Below are 16,254 nucleotides of genomic sequence, written 5' to 3'. Positions count from 1 at the left end.
AGCCGCCCGCCTGTCCGGAGCCGCCAGAGCCGCCCGCCTGTCCGGAGCCGCCAGAGCCGCCGCCTGTCCGGAGCCGCCAGAGCCGCCCGCCTGTCCGGAGCCGCCAGAGCCGCCCGCCTGTCCGGAGCCGCCAGAGCCGCCCGCCTGTCCGCGCCGCCAGAGTCACCCGCCTGTCCGGCGCCGCCAGAGTCGCTCTCTAGTCCGGAGCTCCCGGCGAGGGTCCCCAGTCCGGGGTCGGCGGCGAGGGACCCCGCTCTAGAGGCGCCACCAAAGTGGGGTGAGCCAGTGGTGGAGCTGGGTCTGCGTCTCGCTCCTGAGCCACCTCCGTAGGGGGGAGGATTGGGAAGGGGGGTGTGTAGCACAAGAACGTCCTGACCAGTAAGGGGTCATTTTGTTATGATAGTTTGGTCAGGGCGTGGCAGGGGGTGTTTGTTTGTGTGTTTTGGGTTTTTTGGGTTGATCTATGTTATTCTATTTCTATGTTGAAATTATCTAGTTTTTCTGTTTCTATGTTGGAATTGTTTGGGGTTGGTCTCTATTGTATTACATACCTGACAGAACTGTTTGGCTGTCGTTATTGGTTTCTTTGTTTGAGTGTTCTGATCAAAATAAATACATGATGAGCACTAACCACGCTGCGCCTTGGTCTACTCCATTTGACAGTCGCTACACACAGCGGCTGGATTAACAAGAAATTAAGCTTTATTTTGATGTATGACCTTGTATTTTCATGAATGTTAAATATTTCTCGCTCTGCAATTTCACCGGATATTGTCGAGGTGGGCCGCTAGTGAAACGCCTGCGCCAGAAAGGTTAAGAAACTGACAGCCAGGTGGTTCAATCTAGCATTGAAGATGTATTATATTACAGTTTTTTACAATTGCTACAAGCGTTTACCTATAGTTAAGATAATTTTTCTAAACTCTTAACACAGCAACATACCTACATCACATTATTAGCCAAAAAGTTAATTTTATGCTCAAAACCACATTTTGTTAATTAAATACCAACTCTACATTTCCAAATGCAAAAAACTTTCTCTACATACAATAACTCTATCAAAACACGGCAAACCTGACTCAATATCTAAGCATTTATAGCAACATACTATCTAAAAGTGAGTGAGTCATCTTTACATTATAGAATGTACAGTAGAAAAATATAGTAAGTGACAGAATTGCTGCAGTAAAAGCTTTATTAGCAACATGAAATTGCTGCCAGTGATCAACAAAAAATCCAACATACATGGCCTTTGGTTCCAAATGTGTAAAAATAAAACACAATTACAGTAAAAAAGGCACAGAAGGGAAAAAACACAAAAATGCACAGTCCTGTTCTAATCTATACGATCTTCAGCATTTGGCCACATGTTCTCGTCCACATCACATCTTATGTTGTCTCTCGCTATGCACCTTGGATAGAAACGCTTGGCATGCCTTATCCACCCCTGGCAGTCTTCAGCTGAGATGTCTCTGCAGCCGCCATCCATTGCATCCAGGAGGGACATTTGGTCATGTGACCGATGATCATACACTTTCCACCTCCAGACAGAAAAAAATCCTCAATGGGGTTGAGGAAAGGCGAGTAGGGGGGGAGGAAAAGGGAAACCATTCTTGGATGGGCTGCAAACCAGTTTGTGATTACATGTGAATGGTGGAATGCTCCATTGTCCCATGCAATCACAAATATCCTCATGTTTCCTCCTACCTGTTCCCTTTTGTGCTTCTGGCACCAGTTGTTGGTGGAGGTCATCTCAAAACAAAAGAAGGCGCTCAGTGTTGTAGGGACCAATCTGGCATTTCTGCAGGACCAAACCAGCACTCGAGATTGCAGCACACATTGTGATATTTGCTTCTCTCTCTGACCCGGCATATCAACGGTGGCCTTTTTTCCGATGGAGTTTCTTCCCCGCCGACTTGTTTTTGCCAGGTTAAACCCTGCCTCGTCTACATAAATTATTTCATGTGGGGTCTGATTAGCCTCCAACTCCATGACTCGCTGAAAGAAATCAAACACAGTATGTTTAAATGGCTTTCAGTATGTCCCACTGTATGTCCTATAACCCAAAACGCAACACGAGGCTGAAGAACCTTTTAACAACCTATGCTACGGATGAGTAGCTGTATCTAAAGGGGGTGAATTCAAGCAGGACCACCCGGTCACCACTCTCCAAGGAATCATGTGTCTACACTGTTTTCATTCCCACGCTGGAATAAACCACACGGCTGATTAGCCCTCCACCGAAGACCCCTTTTCAGAGCAAGGGCGAGGAAACAGAACACTAAGAGAAAGGACACTGACACCGTGAGGAGAGACAGAGAGTTACACCCGGTAACCGAAGACAGACCGTCATCAGAGAAGTCGGAATCCGGTCCAAGCAGAGACACCCCGTCGGAGACCTTCAACACGTAATTACATAATTATATTCTGACCCATAAGAGCGGCAGTTCGGGGCAAGGTTAGGGTTAAAATAAGCATAGCTGACAAATGCACCCAAGTGTGTTTTTCTCTTGTGTACTCTCTCGCTCTCTCTTTCTTTCTCGCTCTTTTGAAATCCCCATTTTGTGAAACAAGTGTCATATGGTGTTGGCCCGCTAGGGACCTGTTCATCGTACTAAGTTCTAATCAATAGCCTAGACTGTATGTTTGTGTATGTGTATCTTATATTATCATTTTAGCTTGTTAGCAAATAAATAATCAACTCAATTGGTGTGGTACGGACTTATTTGGTGAGACTCGGGTTTGTGCAGATTCCCGGATCATGCGACGTTCAGAATGAGACTGTAGAGGAAATTGATTAATTGGCGACTGTTGTGAAATCGATATTCTGATATTGTTTGAGTGAATTTCGGAAATAAAAACTCAATAAAGCTAAAACCTTCCCATGGTGCCCCAGGTTAATGAGTTAATAATTGCCCGAATCATTTAATCGCATAATTATGCACCGTTAATCATTCGACGAGCAGCAGTCGTCACATTAATCAATACAACGTCACGACAACGTCCAGGTATGGTGTCTATCCAATGTCTTGTTCTAATGTTACTCTACAACTCTTAACGAGGAACTCTTCCTCAATGTCAATCAACAAGAGTCCCCAGTGAGTGGCCATGCTGAGGTTATATGCATTCACCTGGTGCTATGTTATATAATATTCCTTGTATCCATAAGTGTAGAACGTTTTCTGTATGCACACAGTGTCCTGCTGTGCCTGACCGTGCCATTGTAACCAGACAGTGTGAGACCCCCTGAAAAACTCAATGTCCCCCACTGTTATTAACATTATTCCCCCTTAGGCTGGGGAAATAGATATTGAATTTGGCAATTGAAGAACTAGCTGTGTGTAATGTGTGTGTGTTGAAGTGTGTTCTTGGTAGTGTCAGTATTTTCAATTATGAAAAGCTGTTGAGGAAAAAAAAATCTAATTATGGCCTACCCATTTGTATCGTTTGCAGTTTGTGTAAGATTAGAGCTGGTCACCCCCCCCCTTTTCCTTTTCTTAATTGGTATTTTTATGTGAAATGTGAAAAAGTCAGTACCTTCCTCTTTAGTAAGATTATGAAAGTCACAATTTCCAGAGAGGGCCAAATAGCCCCTTGTAATCTGTGAGAATATTTAATTAGCCAAAGCTTCTTGTAGTTCTCCGTCTTTCTCTGTCTCTGTCCAAATTCTATTGGTTGCATACACATATTTAGCAGGTGTTATTGCGGGTATAGCGAAATGCTTGTGTTCCTAGCTCCAACAGTACAGTAATAGCTGACTATATATACAGTTGAAGTCGGAAGTTTACATACACTTAGGTTGGAGTCATTAAAACTCATTTTTCAACCACTCCACAAATTTCTTGTTAACAAACTATAGTTTTGGCAAGTTGGTTAGGACATCTACTTTGTGCACGACACAAGTTATTTTTCAAACAATTGTTTACAGACTGATTATTTCACTTATAATTCACTGTATCACAATTCCAGTGGGTCAGAAGTTTACATACACTAAGTTGACTGTGCCTTTAAACAGCTTGGAAAATTCCAGAAAATAATGTCATGGCTTTAGAAGCTTCTGATTGGCTAATTGACTCATTTGAGTCAATTGGAGGTGTACCTGTGGATGTATTTCAAAGCCTACCTACAAACTCAGTGCCTCTTTGCTTGACATCATGGGAAAATCAAAAGAAATCAGCCAAGACCTCAGAAAGACATCATCCTTGGGAGCAATTTCTAAATGCCTGAAGGTACCACGTTCATCTGTACAAACAATAGTACGCAAGTATAAACATCATGGGACCATGGAGCCGTCATACCGCTCATGAAGGAGACGCGTTTTGTCTCCTAGAGATGAACGTACTTTGGTGCGAAATGTGCAAATCAATCCCAGAACAACAGCAAAGGACCTTGTGAAGATGCTGGAGGAAACAGGTACAAAAGTATCTATATCCACAGGAACACAAGCCCTATATCGACATAACCTGAAAGGCCGCTCAGCAAGGAAGAACCCACTGCTCCAAAACCGCCATAAAAAACCCAGACTACGGTTTGCAACTGCACATGTGGACAAAGATCGTACTTTTTGGAGAAATGTCCTCTGGTCTGATGAAACAAATGACCATCGTTATGTTTAGAGGAAAAAGGGGGAGGCTTGCAAGCCGAAGAACACCATCCCAACCGTGAAGCATGGGGGTGGCAGCATCATGTTGTGAGGGTGTTTTGCTGCAGGAGGGACTGGTGCACTTCACAAAATAGATGGCATCATGAGGTAGGAAAATTATGTGGATATTTTTGAAGCAACATCAGTCATAAAGTTACAGCTTGGTCGCAAATGGGTCTTCCAAATGAACAATGACCCCAAGCACACTTCCAAAGTTGTGGCAAAATGGCTTAAGGACAACAAAGTCAAGGTATTGAAGTGACTATCACAAAGCCCTGACCTCAATCCTCTAGAACATTTATGGGCAGAACTGAAAAAGTGTGTGCGAGCAAGGAGGCCTACAAACCTGACTCATTTACACCAGCTCTGTCAGGAGGAATGGGCCAAAATTCACCCAACTTATTGTGGGAAGCTTGTGGAAGGCTACATGAAACGTTTGACCCAAGTTAAACAATTTAAAGGCAATGCTACCAAATACTAATTGAGTGTATGTAAACTTCTGACCCACTAGGAATGTGATGAAAGAAATAAAAGCTGAAATAAATCATTCTCTCTACCATTATTCTGACATTTCACATTCTTAAAATAAAGTGGTGATCCTACCTGACTTAAGACAGGGAATTTTTACTGGGATTAAATGTCAGGAATTGTGAAAAACTGAGTTTAAATGTATTTGGCTAAGGTGTATGTAAACTTCCGACTTCAACTGTGTGTGTATATATATATATATATATATATATATATATATATATATATATATATATATATATATATATATATATATACACACAGTATATGTGATGGGATGTATAGACATTATGGACAGACAGTATGTGGATAGAGTACACTATATATACATAAGTATGTGGACACCCCTTCAAATTAGTGGATTTGGCTATTTCAACCACACCTTTGCTGACAGGTGTATAAAATTGAGCACACAGCCATGCAATCTCCATAGACAAACATGGCAGTAGAATGGCTCATACTGAAGAGCTCAGTGATTTCTAATGTGGCACCGTCATAGGATGCCGCCTTTCCAACAAGTCAGTTCGTCAAATGTCTGTCCTGCTGGAGCTGCCCCGGTCAACTGTAAGTGCTGTGAAGTGGAATCGTCTAGGAGCAACAACGGCTCAGCCATGAAGTGGTAGGCCACATAAGCTCACAGAACGGGACTGCAGAGTGCTAAGGCACGTAGTATGTAAAAATTGTCTGTCCTCGGTTGCAACAATCACTACCGAGTTCCAAAACTGCCTCTGGAAGCAACGTCAGCCGAAGAACTGTTCATCGGGAGCTTCATGAAATTGGTTTCCATGACCGAGCAGCCTCACACAAGCTTAAGATCACAATGCGCAAAGCCAATCGTTGGCTGGAGTTGTGTAAAGCTCACCACCATTGGACTCTGGAGCAGTGGAAACGCGTTCTCTGGAATGATCAATCATGCTTCACCAACTGACAGTGCGACAGACAAATCTTGGTTTGGCGGATGCCAGGAGAGCGCTTCCTGCCCGAATGCATAGTTCCAATTGTAAAATTTGGTGGAGGATGGTGTTTTTCATGGTTCGGGCTAGGCCCCTTAGTTCCAGGAAGGGAAATCTTAAAGCTACAGCACACAATGACATTCTAGATGATTCTGTGCTTCCAACTTTGTTGCAACAGTTTGGGGAAGGTCCTTTCCTGTTTCAGCATGACAATGCCCCCGTGCACGAAGCAAGGTCAATACAGAAATGGTTTGTTGAGATCGGCGTGGAAGAACTTGATTGGTGTGCACAGAGCCCCGACTTCAACCCTATCAAACACCTTTGGGATAAATTGGAACACCGACTGCGAACCAGGCCTCACCGCCCAACATCAGTGCCCGACCTCACAAATGCTCTTGTGGCTGAATGGAAGCAAGTCCCCACAGCAATGTTCCAACATCTAGTGGAAAGCCTTCCCAGAAGAGTGGAGGTTGTTATAGCAGCAAATGAGGGACCAACTCCATATTAATGCCCATGATTTTGGAATGAGATTTTGGACGAACAGGTGTCAACATACTTTTGGTCATGTAGTGTATTTAGTATATCTGAAGAATATGTAGCATAGAATAGTATATGTACAGCAATAGTTTAATAGGATGGACTTGACTAGAATACAGTATATACATATAAAATGGGTAAAACAATATGTAAACATTATTAAAGTGACCAGTGTTCCATTATTAAAGTGACTAGTGTACCATGCCTATTTACATGGGGTAGCAGCCTCTAAGGTGCAGGGTTGAGTAACCGGGTGGTAGCTAGTGACAGTGAATAAGTTCAGGGCAGGGTACTGGGTGGAGTGATGGCTATTTAACAGTCTGACAGCCTTGAGATAGAAGCTGTTTTTCAGTTCTCTCGGTCCCAGTACTGACCTCGTCTTCTAGATGGTAGCGGGGTGAACAGACTGTCGATCGGGTGGCTCGAGGTCCTTGATGATCTTCTTGACCTTCCTGTGACACGGGGTGTTGCAGATGTCCTGGAGGGCAGGCAGTGTACCCCTGGTGATGCGTTGGGCTGACCACCCTGCCCTCTGGAAAGCCCTGTGACCAAGCCAAATTTCTTCAGCTTCCTGAGGTTAAAGAGGCTCTGTTGAGCCTTCTTCACCACACTGTCTGTGTGGGTGGACAATTTCATATTGTCAGTGATCTGTATGTCAATGAACTTAAAGGTTTTCACCTTCTCCACTGTGACCTCATCGATGTGGATGGGGGCGTGCTCTCTCTGCTGTCTCCTGAAGTCCACGATCATCTCCTTTGTTTTGTTGAGAGAGAGGTTATTTTCCTGGCACCACTCCACCAGGGCCCTCACCTCCTCCCTGTAGGCTGTCTTGTCACTGTTGGTAATCAAGCCTACCACTGTAGTGTCGTCTGCAAACTTGATGATTGAGTTGGAGGCATGCGTGGCCACGCAGTCATGGGTGAACAGGGAGTACAGGAAGGGGCTGAGCACGCACCCTTGTAGGGCCCCTGTGTTGAGGATCAGGGTAGTGGAGGTGTTGTTTCCTACCTTCACCACCTGGGGGCAGCCCGTCAGGAAGTCCAGGACCCAGTTGCACAGGGCGGGGTTCAGACCTAGGGCCCCGAGCTTAATGATGAGCTTGGAGGGTAACATTGTGAAGACTGAGCTTTAGTCAACGAACAGTGTTCTTACGTTGGTATTCCTCGAGTGTGGAGGAATATTTCTCTCTCTCTCTCTCTCTCTCTCTCTCTCACTCACTCACTCACTCACTCACTCACTCACTCACTCACTCACTCACTCACTCACTCACTCACTCACTCACTCACTCACTCACTCACTCACTCACTCACACACTCACACACACACACACACACACACACACACACACACACACACACACACACACACACACACACACACACACACACACACACACACACACACACACACACACACACTATTTCACTCCCTCTGTCTCTCTCTCTCCATCTGCTGTGCTGTAAAGTAACTGTGTTCCCGGGAGAACAGGGACTCCTGTAGTTAGCATGTAGTGCTGGGAGTAGAGAGAATGAGAAAGCCCCCCTTCTTCCTAGACTGGTAGAGACAGTAATTGTGCCTGTGTTCCCTCTGTCAGCAGTAAGCCGGGAAGAGAGGATAGAGGGAGCCAGGTGCTGATTGGGGTCACGCTAAGCATCCTCGCTAACAACGTCCGGGAAGAGGGGAAGAAACAGCTAGGTGACAAGCGGAGAATGTGCAGTAATTTATTCAGAACCAGTTAAAAGTGTGGCCCTGTCGATTCGTGGCCCTGTCAAAAGTTTTGCGTTGGCTCTTCCTGAGAGCCCTACATCTCATGCGTGATTCACGGCACGGCCCCTGGAGTCTGTTCCACATAAGCCAATTAATGGAAAGAGACTCTTCACCTGTCACGTGTGGTCATCTCTCTTCTGATCCCAGGTCAGCCAGTGGATTAGGTCACTGAGCTCTCTATTAACTCTTTTAGGCTGTCTTTCTTTTTATTGTTGCTGTTGGGCTTTTTGTTTCTCTCAGGCTAGACTCCAGTCATACTAGGCTAGCTGAGGAACCGAATTCTCAGTGTCAATGTCTATTTGAAGTCATTTTTACGTTGGAACGTAAGTAGCAGCTACATCATTTTGAGTTCATTAGTCAGTGTTCCCAGTAGATAGATTCCCTAACGTAGCCCTAACCATATTCATATTGTTTTGCTTTATTGAACCATCATTCAATTATCGTGGACAGCTTTCCAATGAATGAAGACAAACACTTGACATGTACCAGCATTTCCTCGTTAGGATATCTCATCTATTGTAATGACCATTATTCGCGTGTGCGGATGTTTCTGTCTCTGGATGGACATATTGGAAGTTGGCCATTAGCCTTCTGATTTATTATGTAGGTAATGCTTTCCCCCTGCTGTGCTTTTCATATTACCCCTGTTCCCCTCTTGTCTTTTTCCCAATTAATTCTGGATATGCTGTAGCAGCGGAGAGCAGCCATTAGAAACTCTCAATGAACCACGGACACTCAAGTGCAGCAGGATCGTTATGTGCGGTTTCTGAAAATGTCCCAGCTTCGTATTTCCTCTCTGTCTTTATTTTATAGATGTGGTACTCTTTTTCTTTCTTTCTGTCTCTGTCCCTTTAATTCCATTGATTTATGCAATTGCTGCCTGTTTTTTTTTCCCCGTTCCAGATTTTGTTATTTGTCTGTTTCCATAACAACCTCAGGGCCATTTCTTACGCTGTGGGTTTTGTCTGAATCCTGCTCTGCTGTTCCGTTCTTATTTTTCTCTGGACTTTTTCTCCTGTGATCTAAATTGCTCCCTTGTTCCCCCCTCTGTCTTATTCCCTCCCCTTCTCAATTTACCTCTACTCCCCTCCCTGTCTAAATGGCTCTGTTGCCACGTTCTTTTCCTGTATTGCTGCTTTAACATTTTCAATTATCTGAAAAGCCATTTTCAAATCTATAATAAGTTTGAGTACATAAAAAACAGTGGTGACAGCCATGAAAATGGTGTTCGGGTGGCATTATTGAATCCATCTTTTCCTTTTATTTAACTAGAGAATGGTTACAGTTATAGAACTGAAGGTCTGTGAGTGCAGTGTGCTCAATGTGTCATAAGCCATGCTGCCACATATTTCGCTGTCATTAGATTTTGATCATTTGGCTCAACCTTATCTTCCTTTCCATTAGTATAATCTGGTACCTGGTATTTCCCAATAGCAATAACATGACGATAACGTATGAATAAATTGCTTGTTGTCACTTTGCGATCCTTGACAACAAGCACCACTAGGCACCATTTGGTAGCAGGTGGTAGGCTACCAATCGTATTAGATTTTCCTGGGCAAGCAGGTATTCTGGTGTCTGCCTTTATGAGTGGGCATCACTGGGCACATCCCAGGCATGTGGTGCCTGGTGTTAAGCGACTTTCTCTGTCTTGTTTCCCAGACAGACACATAATCAGGTGAGAGATAATCTAAGAGGACATTGTTTATCTCAGACTAGAGTACTGTTAGTTTCCTTTTGCAGACGGAACACGGTTGATTGTAATTGGCGGTTGTGCGCCGTAACCGACCTTGTTGCCTTATCCTCGTTGGCTATTGTGCGTTTTAGGATCACTTAGGTGACTGTGTATCATGCATTCTCTCTCTCTCTTGCACTTGTCCATGTTTCGCTTGTCAATCTCTCGATCTCGATCTTGATCACGATCTCACTCTCTCTCTCTGTCTCTCTCTCTCTCTCTCTCTCTCTCTCTCACTCTCACTCTCTTCCTCTTTCCCCCTGTTTCTCTCTCATGATTCTCTTTTTCTTTTTTCCTCTTCTCCCATCCACCCTGTTTCTCTCTCTCTGATTCCCCCTGTCTCTCTTTGACTGGTATAAATAGCTGGCAGGCTGTCAGAGAGGGAACCAGAATGACAGCGTCTTGGGCTCTTTGATTCCCCCGGTGATTGGCCCTTTCATAGCCCCTGACAGAACACCTGCTTTCCTCTACCTGACAGCTGCAGTATGGAAGGAGAGAGAGAGATGGAGAGAAAGAGAGAGCCAGAGAGAAAAGAGAGAGAGAGACAGAGAGCCTAGAGGGAAAATCGTTGAGAATCATTGGGTAGATGGAACAGTGGAGAGATGGATAAAGGGAATCTAAGACTGGAAGAGGGACATAATAAGAGAGACATGATCTGTTATAATGTGGCTGTTTGTGAAAACATCCCTGTGGTGTTCCACCTGCAAGTGTTCTGCCTCTGCATGGTGCATCTTTCTGTTTGTGATTCTGTGTGGTCATGTGTGTATGCGTGTGTATGTGTGTGTGCTTGTGTAAGCGTGTGAGCATGTGTGAGCGTGTGTGTGTGTGTGTGTGTGTGTGTGTGTGTGTGTGTGTGTGTGTGTGTGTGTGTGTGTGTGTGTGTGATTTCTATTGTGATTGCTGTTTTCAGTCAACGCATTAAGGAAAAACACTCAACACATAATTTGCAAATTGTGACTGAAACGCTCTAAAGCGTTGTGCCATCTAAATGTGACAAGTAGTATCGGGTATTACAACACATTAGCATCCTTTAGCATGGCTTTACGTGAAATTTTACTAATGGCTGATGATTGTATTGTCATGTAGCCTAATGGCTTTCAGAGCTTAGTGATTGGTTCATGTACATCATAGCCTTATGATAGTGTTGTGATACTGTCCAGTATTGTATGGTTATTCTGTTTCTGAAAGCCGAGCATCTCTCAAACCTCATTGTATTTTTTTTCAATGGATACTCAGATTACTCTCTGTTTAGGAATAAGGCTCTGGGTTAGGACTAAGACTCTGTGAATGTGCTAGTTCATCTCTATAATTATAACAACATACAGTGCCTTGCAAACGTGTTTGTCCCCCTTGGCGTTTTTCATATTATGTTTCATTACAACCTGTAATTTAAATAGATTTTTATTTGGATTTCATGTAATGGACATACACAAAATAGTCCAAATTGGTGAAGTGAAATGAAAAAAATTACTTGTTTCAAAAAAGTAAGTTTTCTAAATGGAATAGTGGTGCGTGCATATGTATTCATCCCCTTTACTATGCAGCCCCTAAATAAGATCTGGTACAACCAATTACCTTCAGAAGTCACATAATTAGTTAAATAAAGTCCACCTGTGTGGAATCTAAGTGTCACATTATCTGTCACATGATCTCAGTATATATACGCCTGTTCTGAAAGGCCCCAGAGTCTGCAACACCACTAAGCAAGGGGCACCACCAAGCAAGCGGCACCATGAATACCAAGGAGCTCTCCAAACAGATCAGGGACAAAGTTGTGGAGAAGTACAGATCAGGGTTGGGTTATATAAAAAATATCAGAAACTTTGAACATCCCACGGAGCACCATTAAATCCATTATTAAAACATGAAAAGAATATGGCACCATAGCAAACCTGCCAAGAGAGGTCCGCCTGCCAAAACTCACAGAACAGGCAAGGAGGGCATTAATCAGAGAGGCAACAAAGAGACCAAAGATAACCCTGAAGGAGCTGCAAAGCTCCACAGTGGAGATTGGAGTATCTGTCCATAGGACCACTTTAAGCCATACACTCCACAGAGCTGGGCTTTACGGAAGAGTGTCCAGAAAAAGCCATTGCTTAAAGAGAAAAATTGATGTTCGCCAAAAGGCATGTGGGAGACTCCCCAAACATATGGAAGAAGGTACTCTGGACAGATGAGACTAAAATGTAGCTTTTTGGCCATCAAGGAAAATGCTATGTCTGGTGCAAACTCAACACCTCTCATCACCCCGAGAATACCATCCCCACAGTGAAGCATGGTGGTGGCAGCATCATGTTGTGGGGATGTTTTTCATAGGCAGGGACTGGGAAGCTGGTCAGAATTTAAGGAATGATGGATTTTGCTAAATACAGGGAAATTCTTGAGGGAAACCTATTTCAGTCTTCCAGAGATTTGAGACTGGGACGTAGGTTCACTTTCCAGCAGGACAATGACCCTAAGCATACTGCTAAAGCAACACTCGAGTGGTTTAAGGGGAAACATTCAAATGTCTTGGAATGGCCTAGTCAAAGCTTAGACCTCAATCCTATCGAGAATCTGTGGTATGACTTAAAGATTGCTGTACACCAGCGGAACCCATCCAACTTGAAGGAAATGGAGCAGTTTTGCCTTCAAGAAAGGGCAAAAATTCCAGTGGCTAGATGTGCCAAGCTTATAGAGACATACCCCAAGAGACTTGCAGCTGTAATTGCTGCTAAAGGTGGCTCTACAAAGTATTGACTTTGGGGGGGTGAATAGTTATACACGCTCAAGTTTTCTGTTTTTTTTGTCTTACTTGTTTGTTTCACTATAAAAAATATTTTACATCTTCAAGGTGGTAGGCATGTTGTGTAAATCAAATACCTACAACCCCCCCCAAAAAAAACCAAACAAAAACAATTTCAATTCTAGGTTGTAAGGCAACAAAATAAGAAAAATGCCAAGGTGGTGAACACTTTCGCATGCCACTGTTAAATATTCCTATTTAATTAAATAAATAATGAAGATGTGTTGATTGCGTATGTCTTCACACGCAAGATTTAATGAGACTGAATGAGATTCTACCAGCTTTGCACAACACTTTGCACAACATACTGTACATCCATTGTTTCTGTCTCGGATTTTCAAGCAAATTTAAGTCATGACTGAGACTGGACTGGTCAGGCATTACAATGTGTCTAATTGTCCACCTGAAAAATATGAACTCTATTCCAGGGTTAAGTTTTCAGAAGACTAAGGCGGGTTTTCATTAATGAAGGATTTGGGTCAAATCCAAACCCTCTGTATTGGCAAGTATTGTGGTGGCAGCATCATGTTATGGGTATGCTTGTCATCAGCAGGGATTAGGGAGTTTTTTAGGATCAAAAGAAATATGAAAGCAGCAAAACACAGGTAAAAAGTTTGAATTCTGAAAACATGAACCTTGGATAGTTTTGTTTTTCTGGGGGACAATTACACACATTTTAATACCAAAGACACACCAGAATGACTAAAGAGGTGTTGAGTGTTCCTGAGTAGTCCAGTCTCTGTCCTGTCCATCAATGATTCCCAACCAAATTAACTGAGCTTGAACAATTTTCACAAAAACAAAGTATAAATGTTGCCCTAAGAGTTATGCAATGTTGGTTGAATCTTATTAAAAATGATTCAAAGCTGTAATGGATGCCAAAGGTGCTTCCACCAAGTATTTTTTGTACTTTTTTAAATTATTATTATTATTTTTTTTTTTTTATGTTTCTTTCACTTTTAAAATATGGAGTAGGTAGTGTAGATCGGTATGGGATTTTTAAAAAACTAAATGTAATCCCTTTTTAGATTTTATTTTAGGGCAGCAAAATGTGAAAAATGTGCAAGGGGTGTGTAGACTTTCACTAGGCACTGTATATGCCATTTAGCAGATGTTTTTATCCAAAGCGACTTACAGTCATGCGTGCATACATTTTCCATATGGGTGGTCCCAGGAATCGAACCTACTATACTCACATTGCAAGTGCCATGCTCTACCAACTGAGCTACAGAGGACCAATCTCTGCCACTCCTCTACAGGTCCAGACTGGTACATGGTACGGGTGGAGCTGACAGTGACTGATGTGAATGACAATGTTCCAGAATGGACCATGGTCCCCTCCCCCTACCTGGCAGTGGTATCTCCCAACGCCCTGGCCGGGTCACTGGTCTACAAGCTCCACGCCCAGGACGGAGACGAGGGCAACAACGGGGAGGTGGAGTACTTCCTGTCTGATGGTAGGTGCTTCCTGTCCAGGGATTGAGTACAATTTCATTGAGTACACGAACTGGCAGCATTGTAATAGAAAGAGAAAAAACATTATTTTATATGGTTTTAGTCAGTGTTATACATGCTTTTATACTTTTTTACTTCTAGCCTTTCATCTCATTAAGTTAAGCATGTGTCTTATCTTATGTCATATGTTGTGTACAATTGCGGAAGTTGGGCAGAATGAAATTGCCAGTGGGTGGGATTACATGTGTGAGTCTGTGCGTCAATGACTCTAATATTAGATTCCATCTGCACTTTCCTTTCAATACATTTTAAAGGTTCATTATTGCTGCGCTGCTGTCTTATTAAATGCAATAAAATCACCTTGACTCATTAAATCAATCAATCCCTCTAATATTGAACATATGTTCTGTTCCACGAATGAATGACAGAAAATACATTTGTTGTGGCCTGGCTGGCCTAGCAGTAATACTGCAGCCTCCCTGCACATGTCAGCATAGGTTTCAACCTGGCTTACTGCCCTTTTATCGCAGTATGTTTCCCACTGTCATCCTAACTCTCTTTATCTAGTCAGAAAGCACCTTCAAATATATATTTTCAAAAATAAATTCCTCTGTTGTCTCCTAACTGCAGGTGGTGACGGGCGTTTCGAGGTGGACAGAAAGAGTGGTCATGTCCGGACCACGGGGCTGCCACTTCAGAGGGACAAAGAGTACCTGTTGACAGTGGTGGCTGCTGACCGGCTGGGTAGCCGTAGTCCCCCGGTGGTAGTGTCAGTCATCGCAGGAGCCAGAGCACCACAGTTCTCCAATGCATCCTTCACTATTTCACTACCTGAGAACACACCAGAGAGACAGCCGTGAGTACCACACAGACACACACACACACACATATGCAGTCACACATACACCCATGCAAAGCAGAGGAGGCTGGTGGGATTTAGCTATAGGAGGACAGGCTCATTCTAATGGCTGGAATGGAATCCATGGAATGGAGTTTCCACATAGTTGATACCGCTCCGTTAATTCCATTCCAGCCATTAGAATGAGCCCGTCCTCCGATAGCTCCTCCCACCAGCCTCCTCTGAGTCTCACACACGCAAAGTACACACACACATGCACACACGCATGCACACATCCATGTACGCACACACACAAACACACACTTTGCCACGGATCCCTCCGGAACTTTCATCACGCACACCTGTCCCCTATTCCCACTGATTAGTATTTGTATATATGTGCCCTTTGGTTTCCATTGGGCTGTCCATTATTGTTCCAATGTCCGTTGGTGCGTGTGAGTACCTGTGCTGTGTGTTTTGGGCTTTCGTGCCCTTGTGGATTGCTCAGATGATTACGGGTCTGGTCCCGTATGTTAATCATTGTGCGCGTGGGTTATTTATTCGAGGTACTCCTTGCTCTTTTGTTTGGGTTTCAACCCTGTTTTTTGTATGGTGTTTGTTTGGTCTTCGTCCCCGTGCCTTTACACGGCACTCCGTAATTTGGGCTTAATTAAAGCCCTATTACGCATTCCTGCGCCTGTCTCCCGAATCTTTGTTACCAGCGTGACATACATGTACACACATGCATAGTCACACACACACGCACGTGCGCAAACACACGCTAATACACACACAGACACACAAACAAACAATTGCACACATGCACACAAACATGGACAGTCACACACATACACACACATAATGTAAAACTAGAAGTTATGAAGGTCATAGTTTAAAAAAACAAGTCTGCATGAAAATAATTCGCTAGTATTCACAAATAATTTGAATACATAAATATAGTACCGATTGCGAATGATATGCACGCATTATCACACTTTAACAGTGCACATACAC

At 43.5% G+C, this 16,254-nt stretch overlaps 1 protein-coding gene across 1 annotated transcript in view; it reads left to right on the top strand.

The window, feature by feature from the left end:
- The window catches only part of si:ch211-186j3.6 (neural-cadherin), a 232,342-nt gene that overhangs the window by 107,223 nt on the left and 108,865 nt on the right, over nt 1-16,254 (top strand). The window contains exons 2-3 of the mRNA XM_014126570.3: nt 14,207-14,404; nt 15,033-15,258. Coding sequence (XP_013982045.2) covers nt 14,207-14,404; nt 15,033-15,258 — 424 coding nt within the window. The remainder of the gene's footprint in view (nt 1-14,206; nt 14,405-15,032; nt 15,259-16,254) is intronic.

The sequence above is a fragment of the Salmo salar genome, chromosome 11, assembly GCF_965601325.2.
Source record: "Salmo salar chromosome 11, fSalSal1, whole genome shotgun sequence".
NCBI classification, from domain to species: domain Eukaryota; kingdom Metazoa; phylum Chordata; class Actinopteri; order Salmoniformes; family Salmonidae; genus Salmo; species Salmo salar.
Note: the sequence above shows the minus strand (reverse complement) of the source record. Positions and strands in the feature narration are given on the sequence as shown.